Source organism: Arachis hypogaea, chromosome 10 (genome assembly GCF_003086295.3).
Source record: "Arachis hypogaea cultivar Tifrunner chromosome 10, arahy.Tifrunner.gnm2.J5K5, whole genome shotgun sequence".
NCBI lineage: Eukaryota > Viridiplantae > Streptophyta > Magnoliopsida > Fabales > Fabaceae > Arachis > Arachis hypogaea.
The window spans coordinates 110,726,169-110,749,723 of NC_092045.1; the positions used below are offsets into that span (position 1 = coordinate 110,726,169).

General features: G+C 28.9%; 3 protein-coding genes across 5 annotated transcripts; all 3 read right to left on the reverse strand.

The window, feature by feature from the left end:
• Nucleotides 1-6,997: 6,997 nt before the first annotated feature.
• On the reverse strand, nt 6,998-8,180 carry LOC112716547 (oleosin 1). Its single transcript, NM_001405409.1, has one exon. The coding sequence runs from the start codon at nt 7,701-7,703 to the stop codon at nt 7,290-7,292; it is 414 nt and encodes a 137-aa protein (NP_001392338.1). The 5' UTR covers nt 7,704-8,180; the 3' UTR covers nt 6,998-7,289.
• A 1,162-nt stretch (nt 8,181-9,342) lies between these two features.
• LOC140175903 (uncharacterized) lies at nt 9,343-15,846 on the reverse strand. 3 transcript variants are annotated; one of them, XR_011866928.1, is made up of 7 exons: nt 14,990-15,846; nt 13,840-13,931; nt 13,579-13,745; nt 13,387-13,458; nt 13,182-13,299; nt 12,522-12,594; nt 9,343-12,331 (listed from the first exon to the last, which is right to left on the reverse strand). XR_011866928.1 is itself a non-coding variant. In XM_072205437.1 (6 exons), the coding sequence occupies exons 2-5, from the start codon at nt 13,875-13,877 to the stop codon at nt 13,184-13,186; spliced, it is 393 nt and encodes a 130-aa protein (XP_072061538.1). In that variant the 5' UTR covers nt 13,878-13,931; nt 14,990-15,846; the 3' UTR covers nt 9,343-12,331; nt 13,182-13,183. The 3 variants fall into 3 exon arrangements, 2 of the variants coding, with proteins under 2 accessions (XP_072061538.1, XP_072061539.1); XM_072205437.1 differs by lacking the exon at nt 12,522-12,594; XM_072205438.1 differs by lacking the exon at nt 12,522-12,594 and having other exon boundaries at nt 13,840-13,935.
• Nucleotides 15,847-16,732: 886 nt separating this feature from the next.
• LOC112716548 (hyoscyamine 6-dioxygenase) lies at nt 16,733-21,346 on the reverse strand. The gene is made up of 4 exons (XM_025768470.2): nt 21,067-21,346; nt 19,573-19,838; nt 18,684-19,005; nt 16,733-17,311 (listed from the first exon to the last, which is right to left on the reverse strand). Exons 1-4 carry the CDS (start codon nt 21,304-21,306, stop codon nt 17,069-17,071), a joined length of 1,071 nt encoding a protein of 356 aa, XP_025624255.1. The 5' UTR covers nt 21,307-21,346; the 3' UTR covers nt 16,733-17,068.
• Between the last annotated feature and the right edge of the window lie 2,209 nt (nt 21,347-23,555).

A 23,555-nucleotide genomic window follows, 5' to 3' on the forward strand; every position in this document is an offset into this window, starting at 1 on the left:
CCCAAAAAGAGAGTCCAAAATAACTTGTAAAAGTCATATAGCAACAAATAGTAAAGAATGGCATGACTGAATACTCGAGTCCGACTTCATGAAGCTCGACCTCGAGTAGGGGCACTGGCTTATTATGAGAGCCAAGTCCAAAATTATCAAAAACCAAAGATAACATTCTACAATGATGCTAGAGCACGAAAGAAGAACTCGACCTCCTTCCAAAAATCTGAAAGCAAACTCAGATAAGAAAAGAGGCTTTGAGAAATTCTATAAGAAAGTTGGTTAACATTCAAAATTCAAAAGAAAAGCTTGACCTCCTTCTAGAAATTTGAACTCAAATAAGAAAAGAGCATTTGAGACAAAGGATGGCTACAAGATTCGCCGCAAAAGACCTCATCTTGATAGGAAATAATATTGGGCTATAGAGGTCGAGCAAAGAAAAGCTGATAGCAAACTGGATAGGACCCTAGAAGTCTTAAGAGAGGGATTACTACAAAATGTCCAACTTGAATGGAGCTGAGCTCCCAAAGTCGTGACATGCTTGCAATTTGAAGAGAAATTTCCATTAGTATTTCTACGACACACACCAACTTAAACTCGAAAAACCACAAAAATCTGCTGCCTGACCTACAAGGTTGGCAAGATAAAGCGACGAGGTACAAGTCGGTGTAAAGAGGTTATAAAAGACGATCATAAGAACTCGGCAATAAGATGGCAAACGACTAGTAAGTCGGAAAAGCCCCCAAGCAGAGCAAAATGTATCGCAAAAATAACCTAAGTTAAGAAAACGATTCAATGATAAGTCAAATTGATCGTCCGAACTAAGTAATGGAAAATCCCTCCTCTAAATCCTAAAAGTCAAAGGTTCCTAGTAAAGGCTCATGCCAAAACCTCACGGCTCAACAACAGATGGGTTGACCTAGGTTATAAAGGCAAGCCTAACAAAAACCTAAAGACGAAGGATAAAACACAGTAAAATCTTGAGAAAAAGGTTCAAACAAAGGCTCAAATCCCTTTGAAATAATTTTAGCAATGCAGCAAATAAAGAAAGTTGGTAAAACCCACCTAAAGAGACCAATATCAAGTAATGCGAAAATTATTGAAGTCCTTTGTTAAAGGACCAAAAGTCAACCATATTTTCAACGAACTTGTGTCAAGTTGTATCAACCTAAAACCAAAGCTTTAAAAGTGATTTGTATAAAAACAAATCATTAAAGCAAAGCATTAAAAAGTGATTTGTATCAAAATCACTAAAGCAAAATCAAAACAAAAATCCTTCGACCAAATAACTCGTATAGAAATGAGTTAAAAAGGAAAGAAAGGATTGTAAACGTTTTTGAACAAAATCGAAACGTAAAAACTATCCTAAAAAACAACTTGGGTAAAACAAGTTGTATCATACACAAGGATGACAACCTTGTAAAAACTAGAAAGGGGGAGGGAATAAGCATATAATCCCTTCACCTAAGGCGCCAATTTATGCTCGACAAAGCGCAAAAATCACGAGCTGACCTTTTCAACGGTCGCTCGGATAAAGCGACGAGGTACAAATTGGTGTCCAATGGTTATAATACGGCTTGATGATTTAAAAACAACTCGAACTCGTGAGTTGAACAAAATCGAGTAAAAAATAACAATATGATCTAAGCAATTTGTATTAAAACAAATCGCGCAAAACAACTTGATATATAACGAGTTGTGCTTCAAAAAAGTGACTTGTATAAAAAACAAGTCATTTATAAAAAACTCAGAATGAATGAGTTCAACAAAAAAAGGCTTCATTCGAAAATCCTTTCTACTTGATTGCTCGAATGCGACTTCATAAAACTCAACCTCGAGCAGGGGCACAATGGATAAAGCAACAAAGTCTGATGGTTATAAAGATGATCTAATATTTTAAAAGGACTCAAAATAAACAATTTGTACTTGAAACAAGTTGTGAAGTCCTAAAAATAGCTCGAATTTAAATGAGTCGTATGAAATTAGATCAAGAAATAGCCACGTTTTAATTAAACGATTTGAAATGAAACAAATCGTAAGACCTTAAAACTACTCGCATCGAACGAGCTAGATGAAGTTATACTAAAAAATAATTACGAGTTTTGAAATAAACGATTTGTATCAAAACAAGTCGTAAGAAATCAGAATAAGTTTCAAAAAAGTGATTTGTATTAAAACAAGTCATGTATCCTCAAAACAACTCGAATTGAACGAGTTGTACGAAACTAGGACAAAAAATATTCTTTGGTTAAGTAAGATGTGTTAAAACCAATCATACAGAGCCTACAAGTCCGAGTTCAAATACTCGAATCCAACTCTTAAGAAAAAGAAATTGAACTCGAGTAGGGGCACTGTTCATACCCTGGCCTAACACTAAGGCCCAGATCCAAATACACCGAAAGGCCCAATCCAAAGATTGGCCTTCGTTATTCACCGACCTCTTCAGAAGAGGTCGGACTCAACACAGACTTCTTTCCAAAGAAATCGGGCCCAACAGATAGCTGGTAGATTACACTTATTCAAATAAGTAACTGCCCCTAAAATCTCTCAACTCACTTCTAGAAGCCATATCCCAACAATCCCTAGATAAAGGGACGGTTATCCACCTAAAAAGGTGGCACTACTCCAACGGTGGTTATTGGATCACCACTATAAATACCCTGACACCCCTCAGGTATCTCTAAACCCAATACTCTCTAGACCTACTTACACCCTTGCTGACTTGGGCATCGGAGTGTCTTTGCAGGTACCACCCCCTATTCTTTCACATACACAACTCGGAGCCGGCTCCCAGACGTAAATCAAGTCGGAGACCACACTCCTCCAACGCTTGGGCCTCACAAACAAGCTCAACCACCGTCCGGTTCTAAGTAAGCCTCGGAACAAATACTTTCTAAGCTATTAGATAGTTAACCAAAAAAAAATTAAAGCTATTAGATAAGAAGTATTTAAATTTTAAATGATTTGTATATCTAACATAGGCAAAGACGCAATTTTTCTTTTTGGTTTTTCATACCGATATAAAGAAATACAGTAGAAAATATAATTACAAAACAGAAATTTAGTCCTTCAAAATTATGCGTAATATCAATTTAGTTTCTAAAAGGTTTTATTTGTAATATTAATCTAGTCTAACTTATACGATGGTATGATAAGTTTATCATTAATTATATTTTAAGATTTATGTATATATTACCTTTAACTATTCTGTCGAGAACAAGTTTTATTTATGTATTTATGATTTTTCATAGTTTGTTCCTTAATTCTCCTACAAGTTTGCGTCAATAAATGGTGTTCCAATGTGTCTCTCCAATCTTCAAAGCATCTTGGAAACTTTAAGGTGCATCAATAGATTGTAAGATATCATTTCTGCTATTCAGAGTTGCATGAAGAATCAGGACTATAATTAATAGGTGACGGAGTCATTCAAGTAGTTGAGATAAGTCATGCATTATTCATTGATCGTCAAATCAACTGGTATAATAGAGGCTATTGAAGAAGGTTAATATATGGTGTGTATAATAATAGTTAGTTAAACCCTTTTTGTAATGTAGTTGAGTGAAGTACCAATTCGGCTGTGTCAATTTTTAAGAATGACAATGTGATTCTTTAAAATAAAATCGATCTACTTCGATCATATTTCCTAATTTTGTCATACAACGCGGTCTTTGTGAGTATTTTTCCGTCAACTCTGAACGGAAAATGCTAACATGTCGGGTTCAGAAATGGACAGGATCTAATTGTCTCTAAATTTAAATTGGTATTTGTACTTATAATTTTTTAAATAATATTTTTTTAGATTATTTTTTTATTTATTATATTAATATTCTTTTTTCAATAAATTATTAAATATATAGTATAATAAGTACAAACTAATTAATAAATTATTCAAATTTAAAAAAATCATTTATTATGAAACTAAATAAATCATTCTCAAATATAATTTTAAAATACATAAATAATAAACATTAAAATTCAGTTAGTACATTAATAATAATAACCCTATGATATACTATTAGTATTATGATCTAGATAATTTTTCACAATAAAGTGAAAACTAATGAACACATTATTTGATATATAGTAAAATATTTTTTAGTAATAACAAATTTAATTTTTTATCTCTTTAAACTAAATTAATAATTCTATTTGATATCTTTATACTAAAATACACTATGAGTAAACTATTAATACTAAATAAAATAATTAAAATATAATTAATATATGATGGAGACTATTTATAAACTCAATAAATTTAAAGTATCAATAATATTATTAATCTATTAATAATACATATGATCATAAGGTTATAGATTGATAAAGATTTATCAATATAAAATAATATATATTAATTAAAATTTTAAGTATATTAAAATTCAATTGGAGAGATAAAAAATAGAATTATTTCGATTAGTATTTAATTATTTCATTAAAGGTTATATATTTTAATTATTTTATTTAGTATTAGTAGCTTGCTCATAGTGTATTTTAGTACAAAAATATCAAATAGAATTATTAATTTAGTTTAAAGAGATAAAAAATTAAATTTGTTACTACTCAAAAATATTTTACTATATATCAAGTAATGTGTTCATTAGTTTTCACTCTATTGTGAAAAATTATCTAGATCATAATACCAATAGTATATCATAGGGTTATTATTATTAATGTATTAACTGAATTTTAATGTTTATTATTTATGTATTTAAAAATTATATTTGAGAATTATTTATTTAGTTTCATAATAAATGATATTTTTAAATTTGAATAATTTATTAATTAGTTTGTACTTATTATACCATATATTTAATAATTTATTGAAAAAAAAATATTAATATAATAAATAAAAAATAATCTAAAAAAATATTGTTTAAAAATTTATAAGGACAAATAAACCCCTAACCAATTTAAATTTAGAGACAATTAGACCATTGTCCATTTCTGAACCTGACACGTCAGCATTTTTCGTTTAGAGTTGACGGAAAAATACCCACAGGGACCGCGTTGTGTGACGGAATCAGGGGACAGGGACTGAAGTGAATCGATTTTATTTTGAGGGATCGCGTTGTCATTCTTGAAAATAGACAAGGGTCGAGTTGGTACTTCACTCTAATACAGTTAGCTATTTGTTAGCCTGTGAGTGTGTGTTATGTAGATAATTTGTTAGAAGGATTAGTCACACTAGTGGGTATATAAATCAACACACACACCATTGTAAACTAACCATACATTTTCTAATTCAGATCATTCTTTTTCTAACGCTCTTTCTCTCTTCTTCTCTCTCTCTCTATTGAGTTCTGGCCTGATACCTATATGGTATCAGAGCATCAAATCCCTGTGACCATGACTTCTGCATCACTCACTATTGTACAAATTGCTCAAGCTTTTTCAAGTCCGATTGCAATGAAACTGGATGAAGAAAACTTTTTGCTATGAAAAGATCAAGTAGAATCTATGATAGAAGGTTACAAAATGTTGAATCACATCACAGGTGAGTCAATTCCAAAGAAGCATCTTTCAATCGAAGATGAAGCTTCAGGCACAGTGAATCCAGAATACACAATGTGAAAGAAACAGGATGCACTATTCAAGACTTGGCTTCTTGCATCAATGAGCAAGAGATTCAATACACACATGGTTGGATGTATATTTTTTCACCAGATCTAGAAAAGATTGGAGACTTTCTTTGCATCACAGATCACTGTGAAGATTAGGCAACTCAAAAACAAACTAATAAACACGAAGAAAGAAGATTTGACTTGCGATTACTTGCTAAAGATAAAGAAAGTAGTAGATTCTTTAATTTGTGTTGGAGCGACGATAAATTGCTAAAGATAAAGAAAGTAGTAGATTCTTTAATTTGTGTTGGAGCAACGATAAATGACACTATTTTAAATGGACTATCAAAAGAGTACACCTCATTCATCACCACTATAATTGCTAAGTCTCCTCCAATGTCAATTGGAAAGTTAAAAGCTTTGTTAATGGCGCATAAAGAGTTGTTAAACAAGTATAAGAGATTTAACAACTTTATACAAACACATGTCACACACATCCATAACCTTAATCACAATTTTGGAGGAGGTTTTCGTAAAGGAAGGTTTCATTTTGTAGACGAGGCGGTTTAAAATTTGACAGAGAAAAAAGACACATGCAGTTCTAGCATCAAAGATATGGAAGATTAAAGTCTATACATCTTCAGGCTCAAAGATATGAAAGAACAAATTCCAGAATAATATAATGTCAAGTGTACAATAAATTTGAACATTCTACTCTTACTTACTGGTACAAATACAATTCTGACTCTGAAAAAGGTTTACACCCAGAAAAATCCTTAGTTTTTCAAAATTCTGGTGCCAATCTTTTTTACTCCAGTGGCTTAATGCAAAATGAAACTAATTATGCTACATCTTTAACTCTTCAAGATCCAAATTAGTATCCAAATCTTTTAACTCTTTAAGACCCAAATTGATATCCAGACTCTGGCACCACGCATATGACTGACACCACGCATCATATGACTGCGGATGCAATGAACTTCATTGAAAAGTCTTAATATGCTGAAAAGTCTTAATATGCTGAATTAGAACGCAATGAACTTCATTGAAAAGTCTTAATATGCTGAAAAGTCTTAATATGCTGAATTAGAACGTGTCATTATTGAAAATGGTACAGATTTGTTAATTAGCCATGTTGAAAATTTTATTTTTATTTCAGATTTGAATAAGAAAGTTTTTTTTCACAAAGCTTCTTCTAGTGCCTCAAATTTTGAAAAATCTCCTGTGTATATCAATTTGCTAAAAGACAATAAAATTTTATCAATTTGCTAAAAGACAATAAATTTTTTTTTGAATTTCATGATGATCATTGTGTTGTTAAATGCAAGATCTAACTATTATTATACACACCATATGCTAACCTCTTTCAGCTATGCAGTATCAAAACGGTTAATTCAGTTGCTTAGTGTGCAAGGATTCAATTCTTTTAAAACAGAATCTGCTGTATGTCTATGAAACTGATACAATCTCATTCATTTTCTTTCATTATTCAATAAACGCGTATTCTTAATTTTAGGATGTGACAATAACCCTAGCTATATATATTGAATTTATGTCAATATGAGTAGGCAGGATTAAAATGGATGGATGCTAAACACAGGAAATATATAAACAACGGTAATACAAGCAACCCAGACTCATAAAAAATTAAATAAAATAAAATAAACCATAACAATTCGAAAAAGATAAATGATGGCGTGGGCGTGCGTGGATGCGTAGGTGGAAACGAAGATGGTATGCTCAAGAAGCCTGGGCCCCACTGGTTTGCTGTTGACCATAGTCCTTAATCTCACGCGCCTTGCTCATCAGCTTGTGGCGGGCAGTGTCCAATTGGTTGGCGCCAGGTGGATGCTTACCTGTTACGTACCTATAGATCCACGTCAGCACTGTTATTGCCGCCACGCCGAAGCCTCCAGAAGCCAAGAACCCCAAGCCTAAGAGTGCCACAGTGATGACAGCTGGCACAAGCACGGGGCTGAAGATCACGAAGAGCGGTGTGATCGTTGTGAGGCCAATGACGGTGGCGGCCAGCACAAGGCCGGCAAGGATCAAGAGGGAGCCTCCGGCGACAACAGCGGTGGTGGCCTTGACAAGCTGGGTGGACCTTGGTTGGTCTTGGCGTTGGCGGCCGCCGTAGTAGAGAGCTTCAGCCATGTTATTAATGAATTATGAAGTGAAATGGTAATGCTCATGAATAGAGAGCGGAAAATGTGGGTTTTAAATTGGGGAGAGGAGGAGATAGGTGTCTCCGGGTGGCAGCATGTTCACAATTCACAAGGTGGGTGTCGTGGCACGTGTTGAGGTGCTTCTCATGCAGCCGCTGCATGAAAACCCATTTCTGGCTTTCATGACACGTTTGCCTTTTCCCTCTTCTTTTCTTTCTTCCACGTCATATTTTTCAATTCTTATCTAAAACTGTTACATACAACTAGCAAGATACCCGCGCAATGCGCGGGCAAAACAAATGAAGACTATAATAACGTAAATATAAAATATATTTGGGATATTATTTGTTATAAAAAATAAAAAAGCATTGATGTTGTTCGAAAAAGTATATGAAAATTCTTAAGAAAGCAAAAAAGATAACTATTAAAAAAATGCTATAAAATATTGTGTTACGTTGTTATTTATAAGTGATTCAATCAAAATATAAATGATGTTCTAAATTTTCTGCTATTTAACTCAAATATTAGAAATTAACATAGTACGTAATTTATATTAAATTACATTATATTATTTTTCTAAACACTAATAGTGCTCTATTTTTCACACCAATTAACAATTTAAATATAGTTTATATTCACTTCATAATTGTATTTTTCTTTTGTTTTACTCAAGAAGACACGAAGATAAATTGTAAATATAGATAGAAAAAACTAACACATTCAAAAAAAAAGTATCAATAATAATAAAAGTAATAAAAATGACCAATTCAGAAGTAACATGTTATGTCTGTTATTAAAAACTTTTACTTTAAAATAGAAAATATACAATACTTTTTCTTTTATATTTGTATCATGAAGTATTGAGTAATTAGTAACTTGTATGAAATTTAAATAATTAAATAGAACTATAATACACAGAATATTTAAAACAAAAAACAACTTTATTAAATTGAAAAAGGAAAGAAAAAACCTTAATTACTTCATTATCAAATTGACAATTATTGTTGTTTTTGAAATAGGATTTGGATTTGGCCAGAGTAAATCAAGTGTTTCCATAACCTCAAACAAATACATTATCTAGAGAATAAATTTAAATTAAAAGTAAGAAAAATTATAGCTACTAATAAAAAGATATATCTATCCATTTACATTTTTTTGTTTAAAAGACCTATTTTTAGTAGTATTGTTCGTATATTTTCTTTTGGTGTCATATGCTGCAACAGCTAAACATTTCAACATTAAAAGAACATTTCTCCTTGGACTTTCTCCGAAATTATAGCCTTTGAAAAATCTCCTTTACTAATATATAGAGGAATTACAATGCTCTTGTACAGGAATATTTGTCTTTCCTGTATTTGTTGATATATTTCCATAAAAATGAATATGTATATGTCTGTTTATCTGCTATATCCTTCTTTACTTTTAAAAAACTTAAATTCAGATGTCTATCCTTTAATTGGCTAATAACTTTCACAGTTTCACTATCATACTAAACATTGTCAAAGTCAATACAGATAATTTTAAAATAAGCGAACAAATCAATAGAGAAAATGAGAATTACAAATCTGGAAACTAAAAATCTACGAATTTTTTAAAATATGCTATTAAATAAAAGTAAGTAAGCAATGTAAGCACAATCTTATTCATAACACAACTTTTTTAGTATATAAAACTCACTACATGAATCAAGTAATGGCATTTAGAATTTAACTCATAATATGCAAAAATATTTTGTTAATGAACTTTGCACTAAACAAATATTAACTTGAGAAAAAAGAAGTGTAGAGAAAGCCAATCTAGAGTAACAATTTTTTTTCACTTTTCATCTTCTTTGAAAAAAAAAATGCTCATGTGTTACATTTCCTTCAGCTAAGTCGCGCAGGTATTTTTCATGCTTGAGAGAGATCATACTTCTAAAGTTTTTCCTTCTAAATTGTTCACAATTTTCATCAATACATCAAAAAGAAAAAGAAATGACTTGACAATAATCTAAAATCAGCACATAAAACTCATACATGCAATGTGATGAATTAGAAACAAAAAACTCTTTAGCTTTCTCAAAAATATCGACAACTTTAGGAGTTCAAGAACACAATTTCTCGCAACTATACTCTATGACTCATTTGTTGTCATAAACAGCAAAGCATGAAGCTTAATAAGAATATAAACCCACAATTTAATAAGAATACATCTATGGTAAACACTGTTAAAACAAAAATAATAAAATCTTAAAAATTTAGTGAGATAATTAGAATTAAATATTTGTCCTAAATTCTTTTATAAAATCACTAAATGAAACCAAAGAACTAAGAATTATTCATTCAAAGACAAAATTATATAATGATATTTGTACCTTATAAACATCTTTGTTGAGTTCTGATAATTTTGAAAAGTAAAGTATTTTTCACCAACCTCTCTTATATAAAATAATCAAAATTAGAAAAAACAACCATGGTTAGATTGAATTAAACTGGGTTTAGTGGTATGTTCTTTCATGATGTGGATATCAATTAAAGTAATAGTAATATAGACTTCAAAGATTAAAAAAAGTAATAAAATAATGATTTCATTAATTAGAGTATATCAAAGAATTGGTTCATGTACATAATTCACAAAAAAATTTGTGACTATCACTTAAGGTCCTAACTTTAAAAAGATTTAGTTAAACAATAACTTTCTATTAATAAATTTAGTCCTGTAAATAACCAATAGTTCATATTTGCAATTTGTAAACAATCATGTTACTTAAATAAAAATTTTTTCTTGGTCTAACATGAAAAAAACAGATCAATCAAGAATCTACGTGACTATCGAATTAATCCCTCCTATCAACTTTGACTTAGAGTCTATTGTAACATTTCCTAAAGTCTTTAAAATTGACAAAAAATATCCATTGATGTAAAGATAGTATGACTTGCAACTAAACTCATCCGACTAATATGTCTAATGAATTACAATAGAAAATAAATGCTAGAACTCATAAATAAAATGCTAACTATTCCTACTTCTTTATAGATTTGGCCAACTAAAGATAAAATTCTATATTTTAAAATATATATTTTTAATTATAAACCTAATAAATTATTATAATTACTTAAATTTCTATTACTTTAACAAATAATTTGTATTTTATAGCAAAATTAAAAAAATCTCTACAATTACTTTAACACATAGTTCATGACCCCGATCATGTTATTAATAAAATTGTATGCATAAAGGATCTAAAAAGCTTCCATTTATGTGCATCCTTTTTGAAAAATCTTAAAAGCTTCAAATAATAACTATTCTTATGATATCGGCCTTAATTAAAAATATTAATAAAAAAATCACATCTTAGCTCTACAATTAGTCACACTACACTGCTACTGAATCTTTTAATGCTTCAAATGAACATAAACACAAAGAAGGAATGAAAAAGGACAATTTCATCCAGAAAATTAATATTGAAAAGCTTGAAAAAAAAATATTTAAAAGAACATGAAAACATTATTGTCAATCATGAGTTAGAGAATGCTTAAATGTGAAAGTTGTGATCATTATTCTGCTCATTTGGTTAGCTTTCTTGGCCGGTTAAATACTTAAATGTGAAAGTTCTGATCTAATGTTTCATTAAAACAAAACAATGAGCTTTAGCAACCAAATGAAATCTAATAACACCATAGCGAACTAATTTTATAACAATATAGTTCAACTAAGAGCATAACCACATCAATCATTGAAAGAAAATTAAACTTAGATTACAATATTTCAAGTTCAACTATTTTATAAGAATAACTCATCCATCAGAACATCAACCACATAAGATAAAGGTCAAATAGGCAATATAAATGAACCCTGTGGTCTTTGAGGTCAATTTCAACTTTGATTTCCTAATAATTGATCCACGTATCTTTTAAGTCAAAATTATAGGTGAGCCAATAGAAAAATCCATCAAATAAAACAGCATCTAAACAAAGAAAAGGCTTTTCATAAGGGAGGGTAGGATTACCAACGTAATTGGTTGGTTCATCAAGCAAGAAAATAGTTGGGTTCATCAAGTAAGAGAATATTTGTTAAATCAATTATGAGGTAGTACAAATGAGTTGAATGCTAAAATACATGCAAGAGTGCCGCCCATATTTAGAAGTGTTATGCATGACAAAAATGATGAACTATGCACATTTAGCATTCACATTTGTAGCCTCAGCAATAAAGTGCTGATTAAGCTACAGAATAAAAAGTAAAGTAAAATAAAATAAGAGCCTATATTTTGCTGCAAAAGAGCATATTTAATTTTTACTAAATTATTCTAGAAATGTATAAGCAAATCATTGATCTTTAAAATCTTAATTTGCATTCAAATAATGAACACCCAATTGATTTTCCTTGAAAAATGCAGCAAAAATTATCATAAAAAAGTGAATAGTTCTATCATTATATAAAATTCAACCAAAAGAGCTTATACCTGATTAATTCTATATACTATCTCTTAATAAATAAAATTTTCATTTATTTACCTCTTTTTTTATGCATTATACTTGCTTTTGTTGTTATGGTTTTCATTGCCACCTGTGCCTCTTGAGTTCTTCCTTTGATTTTCTGAAGCCTCATTTTCAACTTCCATAAGGTCGACTCACTCTAAAGAATGCAAAAACATTCATTAACAAAAGTAAATTTTTTTTTCCTAATTGCTTTTAATAAAACCAAGAGAAACAGATCTATTGTTTCTTTGTCTCTTCTTATTTAAGATTTATGAAAGGAAAAAAATGGATGATATTATGACACTTGGAACAAAGTATACAGATAAATTATCTGAGCAGAGATCCACCTCTTCTAAAGCATAATAGCGGCACAAAGCATAAGGATGATTGAATACAGTTCATCTCCAATTATATTTTCATCTAAAGATAACCAAGAAATACAATTAGTATTTAAAAGGATTAACAGATTAATGGAATTGATTGAAGTCCAATGAGCTACTTGATGCCACGTAAGTCTCCAAATATGAAAAAAAATGGTTATGTAATCTGCCACATTTTTTTTTAACAGTTCAACAGTTAGGAAAAGAAAATATTAACATGCTTTAACTTGTCTCATTCACATTATATTCAGAGCATGAAAAGTATATCCGACTGAAATTGAAACCCAAGAATGCTCTTAATGTTTATCTAATCTACTGAACATATCAAACTCATTTAGCTTTGCCATCACATTTGTCTTTGGTTGTAACTTTTCCAAATTCGACAGCATTGACACTATCACATGGACCAATCTATGGATAGAAGAAACTTCTTATTTAACACAACTATCCAATCTATCAATTACTTGGAAAATGCATCTCTTCTAAGCTCAAAGTGTGACTAATAATTAATCGTTATTGTTATAGATTTTTAGTTCTACCCTTTTCTTCTTCCTTGTTTCTCAGTCAAATCCTATAGACAGATTTAAAAATGAATCAGAGATTAAAGAATAAAGATAGAAAAGTCACCTTTAAGATTGTGTCAATAGTGTAAACCCTTGCCAGATAATACAACATAAAATAGTCTTGTCATTAAACTTCAGCACAAATACACCTTTGATCTTAGCTTTAAGTCGAGGGTGAATCCCTGGAGGTGAAATCAATTAGATAGATCTTGGCTTTAAGTCCTTCCATAAACCACCAAATTCAGATAATAGCAAAAATCAAAGTTTACCTATATATTCATTATTCTGTTCTCTATTCTGATAGGTGTAGCCAAACTTGTCATATACATCTCTTTCTCTCTCTGTAAATTGACATGAACTATTTCACATTAAATAATGAGCTACAGAATCATTAAAGCAAGTTAGAAAATTATATTGGTATTTCAACCCAAATATAGGATAGACAGACATTTGCATCTAACCTGATTTGGGACATTTGTATCTCAAGTTGTTCCATCTCATCATTATTCCATCCACTTTGGTCTTCCTCAATTGTTCTTTCCTCTCCATCTTCTTCCTCTTCTCCTTGTTCTTTCTCATCCTCCTCACCATAATCATTGACATCAAAATCATCTTTTGCATGCTCCATCTGCATCACAAAAACAACAGTCAATCACAAATAGAAAATAATAAACCACTATACTTGTAAAATATTTTAGAAATCTTGCATCACCAATACTTACCTCGTCAAGCTCCATATCACAGTAGTCATCCGAAACATTGTCACTTTTTCACATCTTCATAGATGTCTTTGCAGATAATCCCATTGTCAAGCCTAACTTTCAAAAAAATAAAAAGAAAACTTTTCCATCAAATTTAGAATAAAGTTAAACCTCGGTTAGGAAACTAACATTCCAGAGGGAGTAAATGAGTAAGCAAACAGGTAAAGTAGCCCTTAATCCATGTGAAACCTTAGCACTAAAAGTAACACCAAGAAGCAAGTAATCAAAGAAGCTCTATCTCTATTCGTCTTGGCAACTACAAATAGTTCAAGTCGCACAGTCAATGTTCCACTTGCTGCTCATAAAAGATGAAGTTTTTTATGCTCTAAATTGTTTTAGAATTCAAATTCATTAACATGAAACCGAAAAAAATAACAAAGAACAAATTGGAATAGGGGGTGATATATTTGACAACAACACTGTACATTAATTTCCAAAGCAAAGAACAAACCTTCAGTTAAAAATTTTATAAATGGTTATGGGTTTACCATTTTCCCCATTACAGTATCTTATTTTTTTCATCCTAAACCACACATGCCAACATGCATTGGAGTAATAATTAAAATAACACTAAAAGGCACCTCTTTAGTCCTAATTTGTGGGTGGAATAATAATCAAAATGATGGAAATCAAGCAAATGTCAAAGACGACCAGATAACCATTTCAAAAGTTTTCAATGATTTTGCAACTATCATGTTCGTGCATCACAGGTGCTACACTCAGAACACTCTAGTACACATTATTGTTTCCTTTCCTTTCTTTGTTGCTGCATTTGGATCTTCTCATGCTATTCTCTTTCCATGTTGTTGGTCATGTTTCAACTTTTGCCATTAAAATTGAATGTTTATCTTTTAATGGTAAAGATTGCAACACAACTTAAAACATCAGAAGATCCGAATCCTTTTGCATCTCCTTAACATATAGAAAGCATAATTTCTTAAGGAAGAGACAATACTATCTCCTCTTAAAGAATTTGGCTCTGATCTACTAATACAAAACATGAGTGTTGTCTCTCATATGCTTCATGCAGCAGATCACCAAGAGAGTTTTTTTTCAAACGATACAAATAAAAAACAAAAAACAAAAAATAAATTAATTTAAATTTTGATACCAGAGCATAACCGCAGATGTAAGGGAGAGACGAACGAATCCCCAGAGATTCTCAAAGGCCTATGTTGAGAACCCACTCCACGCGTCCCTGTTTGTGCCGCTCAGGATGTACACAATCTGTGGCACCACTATGAACCACCACGACCGTCTCCCACCCCAGCCACAGCAGATAACAGCTTCTCATGCTTTTCATTGTACACCTGAGGCTTCACACCATCCTCGATTCCAAGCTTCCAGTGATCTCCAAAGTCAGATTTCTTCGTAGGAGTCTCAGAGTACAGATCCTATATTAGATTTTTATGCAACAATGAGATATAGGTACAGCTTCTCCTTGACCCATGTTTGGCTACATAGCATGAATAGAGTCACCAATCAAGGTCACACGAAGATAAAGGGCGGAGCAAGATGTTGAGCTTGTAGGTGCCGAGTGAAATGGCGGAGCAAGAATTGGAGTATCAAGGGGTTTAGGGTTTGTTTTGAAGTGGAAAGTACGTTTTGGGGAGTTGAAATCTGGTGAGACTTGAGAGTAAAGAGGAGAAAGGGAATGAATTTGAAATGGTGGAGATATCTCGTCCTAAAATAGCCTCTTCTTCAGTTGCAAGTAGCAAATCTCCCTCATAAAAGATGATCTTCGCGATGATGAAGATCCCTGAAGTTTTGTTTTCTTTGCTTTTGTTGCTTCTTAATGTTCAATCACCAAAAGTAAAAGGGAAGAGAGGGAATTTGAATTTGAGATGGATTTGCGCGGAAAAATTCTCGCTTCAAGGCATACTGGAAGAAACACTGTTCTTTGCCTGCCACCTGTCGTTACCACGGATGATGCTAAATTGGAGGGAATACTGTTCTTTGCTTCGGGGACTGAACTGCATAAGTATTATATATTAAATAGATTATATCACAAACAAAACTCACTCATCAAGCCTGCATATATATAATATAAAATATTTTATTTTACAATCATTATATATATAATTTAATTCATTTTAATATATATATTTTATTCTCATAGTTAATTTTATTATATATTTAATATATATTTTAGTAAAATAATTAATTTTTTTAATAATTAAACATCAAATATATATTTTACATATATAGTGACTAATTTTTTATGTCTATTATAAATTAAGTTATATAACAAATAATTATATTTTTTTACGTGATTTTTTTAAATAATATTTAAATAATTATTTAAAATTATAAAAAAAAGGGGGCAAAAATTCATCTTTATTAAATTTTTTTATTTTTCATTTTTTTCATTCTTATAAATTTTTTTATACAAAATAGGAAAAAATTCCAATGTAAAATTATCAAATATTTTTTTTTATCTAAATAGATTTGTAAAACAATTTACTTGACGATTAATGTATGATTATTAACCATTTTTATACAAAATTAATTTTAACTTATAAAACAATTTTTAGCAATTTAAAAAAATCAATTAGTCATGTTTATCTATTATAAAATCAACTTAAATTTGTAACACATTTATATTAAAAAATTAATTTTAAAATTTCAAACGATCTAACCCATTTTAGTTTTGTTAATCTGTTGATTTATTTACAAACTGGTTTTTTACGAATTTAGTCAACCACTTTTTAAAATTAGTTATAGTTTATGGACTATTTTAAAAATCAGTTATTTAAAATGTGGTTAATTTTTTAAACCAATTAACCATTTTATATTTTTTATGAACAGTCCTACTGAAAATACCACATTGCTATAATACCATTAGACAAATTAATTTGATATAAACTTGCATGCAAATTCAGATTTGGATATTTATTTCATAAAGCAGTACTAGCTTATTTAATTTACGCATATGTACATATATTCACAATAAGATAAAACAACCCAAGCACCTCTACATGAAGGTGAACTTTTAGGAGAAATAAAACAACTCACTAATAATAAAAACATACATACATACGATGATATATATATATATATATATATATATATATATATATATATATATATATATATATATATATATATTTGTGCACACAGCACATTTATTAATTAATAACATAATGTCATTATACCAACACTACATAGATCATTTAATTTGTGGAACATATTATGGCTTGATCTTGAAGTACTCCTCTTCAGTTTTCATACCGTTCTTAACGTAATAAGCATGGAAATCTTCAAAGTTCATAAACTTACCAAGTGTTGGAGTTTTTTCATTCACAAATTCTTCAGCAGGTTTAATAATAGCTTTAGGTGATGGGTAGATTAGATAAACAACACTTGTTCGTGCAGTTTTTGAATTTGTCACAGCACGGTGAATTCCACCAACAACCTTTCCATTAGTCATTAGCTACAAGAGCAAAAAAAAAAAAAATTAGAGAAAAAAATTTCATCCTCACTGTGAACAAAATAAACACGTGTCACATATATTATTTCGTTTACACTGTAAAAGAGATATGTGCAAGATTATTTCGAAAGATTAAGAAATTTACTTATAATAATTAAATAACTATTAGTATATGTGATCAAAATTAATCTATTAATTAATTTTCTTAATCTATATATGTGCTTTTATTCTTTTGGAAGTCCTTCTTTTTATATACGTAGTTTAATTTTGGAAGTCATTGTTACTTTACTATTTTTCAAAAGGTCGGACATACATACATATATAAAACAACATTGGCAAAATCCCATAACATGCATGTATAGGAATATTCCTTTCGGTTTTAGTAAGTGATAGATATTTCTACCTATATGTTGCATGTCCTTCATAATTTGTTTTCTAATGTATTATTATTTTATCTCAATTATCTAGCTATCTTTTGCATTGAAAAAGTGGTTTGAATAAAAATATCACGACTACACGCCAAAAAACAGAAAGAAGTATATCACTAGCTAGTTATAAATGGATTAAAAAAAATTGTCATACGATTAGTAATTTATAGGTTAAAAAAGTAATACAACTTATTTTATACATCTAGATCGACTACTTTGCCTTAGCTATATAACTAATTTAACATATAGCTTCAGACAAAATTACGAGAAAGTATACCATTATTATTATTATTATTATTATTATTATTATTATTATTATTATTAACAAAAAAATTAAAATATTTAGAATGAATTAGGTTATAACTTATAAGTGATAAATTAAGATGTTAAAATATTTTAAACTAGTAAAATGATCAATAATACTAGACAAAATTGTAGATAAAAAATCACTTACTCATCCAATACCCCATTCTTAAATAATATCTATATATGTTATTTTTTATTTATTGTTTTCAACCGTATAAGTTATTTGATTATATCAAAGAGATTTTAAGACTTCTTTTCTATTTATACCCTTATCTATTAAGTATATATCATATTTAATTATTTACTTGTCCAATAATTAAGATGCATTATGGAGCATTTCATATATTTAGGACTAAGATCACTTGCTAAGAATACAAAAATAAAATGTTTACATAGAAAATAAGAGTCTAAAATTTTCAGTAATATTAAATGCATAAAAACTCCTCCTATAAAAATTTTATATTAATTAAATATAATCATTATCTAATAAAATATATAATTTCACAATATCTTATATATATTCTTCTTGTACTTTTATCAAGTGACCATATATATAATTCTCTTGATAGCGAAACCTTAACATTAAATTTGTCTAACACTTTTTGAAGTTATTATAATAAATTTATAATTATTATTATTACCTGCAAGATGAAACCAATGTTAACCACAAAAACATTGGGAATAGGGTCAACGGCAATCCATTGACCATCTTTCTCAAGGTGAAGCCCTTGAACCTGTTCTTCTTGAAGCAGAATTGTAACAAGAGAAGGATCACGGTGCTTAGGAATCCCCAAAGTGACACTTGGATCAGGGCAAGCTGGGTAGTGTTGTGCTACAATTGTTGGAGTCTCACCCATTTTATTATAGATATATTTTGGGGCTACTCCTAAACCTTCACCAAGCATCTCTAGGATTTTGTGGGCTAGTGCATGCAATTCTCTAGTGTACTCACCAACAATTTCACTACAAATAATATCAAAACAAAATAAAATAAAATAAAGATAAATATAGATCTAATGATTATAGTATATTTTTTAATGGATATTTAACCGTCGCAATATGTTTAGCAACAATAAAAAACCATCGCAATATTATTTTAGAACCGCCGCTTTCTACCAATAGTGTTGTAGTGTATTATGTATTTAGTAAATCAAGTAACTTTGACAAAGTTGCACAATAAAAACTGAGTGAAGATCATTTTGATGCAAATTGATGATTTAAGTAGTTCTTGAAATTGAAAAAAAATTAAAAACAAAATAACTATCACAAAATAAAAGAATATATAGGTATTATGGAGAATAATAAATTAATTTTGGTAATATATAAAATCAAGATTATTAATTTAGTTAATTTTTTTCTCTTTTAAATAACCGTCTTTTTAAAAAATTTTATGTTAAAAGGAAAACATTTATATAATATTTATTATTATCATGTTTAAATTAAATATATTATTATAAAACTCTAATTAAAAAAACATAAAGACATAATTATAAATTTGATGAAATTATAATAGACGCAAATCTATTTTACCGGTATTTGTGTGGTTTGTCAGGCCAGTAGTTCATGTTTTCTGCCGAAGTAGGACAAGGATGTAAGAATGTGTCCTTCCAACATTCAACTTGACCATCTTTTCTTGTTTTATTTGGAAAATAATTAGTACTTGTATAGACCTTGAATTTTCCATCAGGATCCTTAGAGCACTGAATTTTCTTTTCTTCAGCTGGCATGCCATGAAATTCTTTAAAAACGTTCATTGTTTCGTCCATTAGTTTTTTGGAAACTCCGTGGTTAATCACCTAATTCATAATATTTGTGGTTAATTTCTCAAACTCTATAGTTGCATTGCAAGAGAAAAAAAAACATATATGACTGAGCTCAATAATATTAAGGAACCAATTTATTTTAAGGAAAAAATTAAAGAGAGGCCAAAAAGATTAAACCAAGTGTCCAAGTTTTCTCCATATCTAAATATGAATAAGTATAGATGCGATTTTAACTAAATCAACTTGAAAATTATAACTATTTCTCTTCATAATTATATGATTCTTAACATATAATTTTTTTTTTCGATTAAAATCTTATTAGCATGCATTTAGTTTGCTTTTTTATTTTCATTTTTAATGTTTCTGTTTTCAAAATTTTATATAAAAAATAAAAATAAAGATATATTTTTACTATTTTCTCTTTTCCTTAGTTAATTTTGTGATAGTTATATGTAATAGGAATCAAATTTGTTTATCTTATCAATATAATATATAGTTTTTCATTTATAGGTTAAAAAATATCATATTTTTTCTACTGTTAGTTTAAGATCAACTTCTCAAAGTGATTAAAGCTTGACCCGTTATGAATAATTTTTTAGTAATATTTCAAATTACCTTCAAAAAAATTTTAATCAAATAATTTAATCTTCAACAAACTTTAATCACCAAATTAATTCATACTCTTTTATTTTGTTAGACAAATTAATTTCTACATTAAATTTTACTAAAAAATTAGACACATTAAATTTTTTATTATTATTTAATAAAAACATAAAAATACCTAATAATTTTTAAAATTCTTAGATAAATTCCTCTTATATGGACAACAATTTGATAATTAAAATTAATTGAGAATTAAAATGGCCTATTAAATATTTTTCAAAAACTGATTTTACATATTACTCATAACTTTTTTTTTTCTTTTTATATAAAGGGAAGGATCAAATTATATTAAAAAATATTACTAAAAAAATGAATTCAAGTCACTTGGCAAAAAATAAAAAAAAAAAAAAAAAACAGATAAGAGAGAGAGAGAGAGAGAGAGAGAGAGAGAGAGAGAGAGAGAGAGAGAGAGAGAGAGAGAGAGAGAGAGAGAGAGAGAGAGAGAGAGAGAGAGAGAGAGAGAGAGAGAGAGAGAGAGTATTGGAAGAGTTGAAGATGATGGGCTCATGGGGCATAGTGAGACATGATTTGAAGGCAAAAATTGTGAGGAAATGAGAGCACTTAAATATGAACAAGATTTAACATATAAAATTATTGCCTGAAAAAGGCCATATTCTTGAGAGGCTTTCAAAATTTGGTTGATGATATGAGCACGATCATGTCCTCCAAGATTAATGATGGGTATGCTATCATTCTTCACCATCATCACTTTATCAGCTCTCGATTCTGCTGGTTGCACATAATATTTAGGCACTTCTGAAAAACGATGAATGTCAAGCCTATTTGCCAACAACTTCATCTCACTATTATCACCATTATTATTATTCATAGTCTCCATTGTCACACTATTACTACTCTATAGTGATGATGTGAGAAATGAAGCACTCAATGCCTCTTCTTATATAGCACTTTTGTTTTAAAAATTTATTCATGAAAATTTTGGACTAGTTTCTGAAAAATTAAATTTATTTTTAAAAAGATTTTTTTAATTAAATTAATTTTTTAAAAATTACAAATTAAATATATTTATTTTTTAATTATTCTATTAACAATTTTCTTTAATAAATAATGATGATGTAGAGTATTAATTAACAACATACATAATACCTAACATATCTAATTAAACGCTGATTAGATATATTATAAAAGTATACTTATTTGGTCTCTTTTTTCAATTACATAAACTCTATTCTTAATATTACTTCGTGACTAAATTGATAAATTTTTATAGATATATTTTGTTAACATTTAATTGAACATATTAAATATCATATATGCCTTAAGTTAATATTTTACATTATCAATTATTGATAAAAATTATTAATGAAATAACTGAATGATATATATAATTAATTTATAATATCTTTAAAAGATCAATTTAATTGATAAAATTTTTTAAAAATAAATTTACGTAAAAAACGTTTATCAATAAAACATGATATAAGTTAAGAAAATAAAAGTGCAATTTCTTAAAATTACCGACTGAAACAATTTTCTTTTTTCGGATATAAATTCACAATAATGCCCAAAAGAATGGGCAGTCACGAGGATGTACAATGACAATAAATATAAGAGATAAGTATTGGTTTGTTTTTTAACATTTTGGATTAAAATTAAATTTTTTTTTGGTTTAAAATAGTCTCCTACATTATATTTAATATTAAAATTATTCTTTGATAAATTTATCTTTATAAAATTTGATAATTAAAAAAATATATTATCATCTTCAATTAGATAAAAGTCTTCATCATTTATTATCAATTTTTCTACTATTATTATTAGATAAAAGTTTTCATTTTCTTTCTCACGGTCACTATTATCTATCATCTTCAATCATTAGTTTTTATCATCTTTCATTATCTCAAATCACGTCTTTCTCATTTCTTTTTTCAATTTCGCTCTTCTCATCTATCTGATTTCAATTCTATTTTTATATCTATAAATCTAATTAGATTAACCATTATATACACATTCAGATAAAAAATAAAAAGATGAATAAAAATTTGGTGTAAAAAGAAGAGGTCGTCAGCAAAAAACTGCTCAAACACCAAAACGCGTTTGTCTCGATTTGCGATAACTGCTCCAAAAGTCGAACAAATCATGAATTTAATAGAAACTTTCAAAGACCGTGAATTGCTTTCGTTGCCGTCGTCATAGTATAGTTTGAAGGCAACACCTCCTTCACGATCAGCGTCATCACTAAAGCCATCAGGAAAAGAAAAGAGGAAGCGAATTATCTCTCTCTGCCTCGCGTGCTCTCTTTCTCTGCCTCTCGTTCTCGTCTTTCTCTCCAATGACGACGACGACTCCTCTCTATGATGGTGCCGTGCTATCCTTCTCCTTCTTCTTCTTTCTTTTTCTTCTCTTCCGTTACTCACTTTCTTTTCTCTTTTTGTCTTAATTTGTTTTTTTTTCAAAAAAAAAATATATGAATGTTGTGCGTTGTTTTTGTTGCTGAATTTAATATTGTTGTTGTTGAATTTAAATAATACGTTATTATTGGAGATGGATGAAATTGATAATTGTTTAAATTTAAATATACTATTGTTGTTGAATGTTATATTCTTAAATTTAATTGTTGATATGTGATAGGAATAAGTAGAGGAAATAGTGGTAGTGATAAGGGTAGTAATGATAGATGATAAGATTGGAGATTAAACAAATACAAAAAAATTTATCTATAAAAAAATTAAAATAATAATTTTAATATTAAATAAAACGTAAAAAACGATTTTAAATAAAAAAATAAAAAATAAATTTAATTTTGTGTCTAAACATTAAGAATCAGAAACAATACTTATTCGTAAATATAGAACAATGTCTTAATCTCTCCATCTTATTTGCATTGCAGTAAGAGAGGAAATTATTATTAAATGGTAATTGGATTGACGAGGGAAAAAATTTGAGAAATGACAATTCATCATGATATAGATTATGTAAATTAAAATATGCAGCTCAATAAGGATGAATTATACCTTAATTTTAAAACTAATTTAATAAATAAGATTTATTTTTATTAAAAATATAATTATTTATTAATATTTTATATTAATTTAAATTTTTGAATTAAATAATTTTATAATATAT

Bases quoted from the DNA above. Each gene is read 5' to 3' on its own strand.
- LOC112716547 (NM_001405409.1), bottom strand. From the start codon at position 7,703: ATGGCTGAAGCTCTCTACTACGGCGGCCGCCAACGCCAAGACCAACCA.
- LOC140175903 (XM_072205437.1), bottom strand. From the start codon at position 13,877: ATGTTTCGGATGACTACTGTGATATGGAGCTTGACGAG. The intron at 13,746-13,839 runs GTAAGTATTGGT...TTTGTGATGCAG, and splicing joins GTGATATGGAGCTTGACGAG to ATGGAGCATGCAAAAGATGA. The intron at 13,300-13,386 runs GTAAACTTTGAT...TTTCACCTCCAG, and splicing joins ACAGAATAATGAATATATAG to GGATTCACCCTCGACTTAAA.
- LOC112716548 (XM_025768470.2), bottom strand. From the start codon at position 21,306: ATGGAGACTATGAATAATAATAATGGTGATAATAGTGAGATGAAGTTG. The intron at 19,006-19,572 runs GTAAAATAGATT...TATTATTTGTAG, and splicing joins GACAAACCACACAAATACCG to TGAAATTGTTGGTGAGTACA. The intron at 17,312-18,683 runs GTAATAATAATA...TTGCTCTTGTAG, and splicing joins ACATTGGTTTCATCTTGCAG to CTAATGACTAATGGAAAGGT.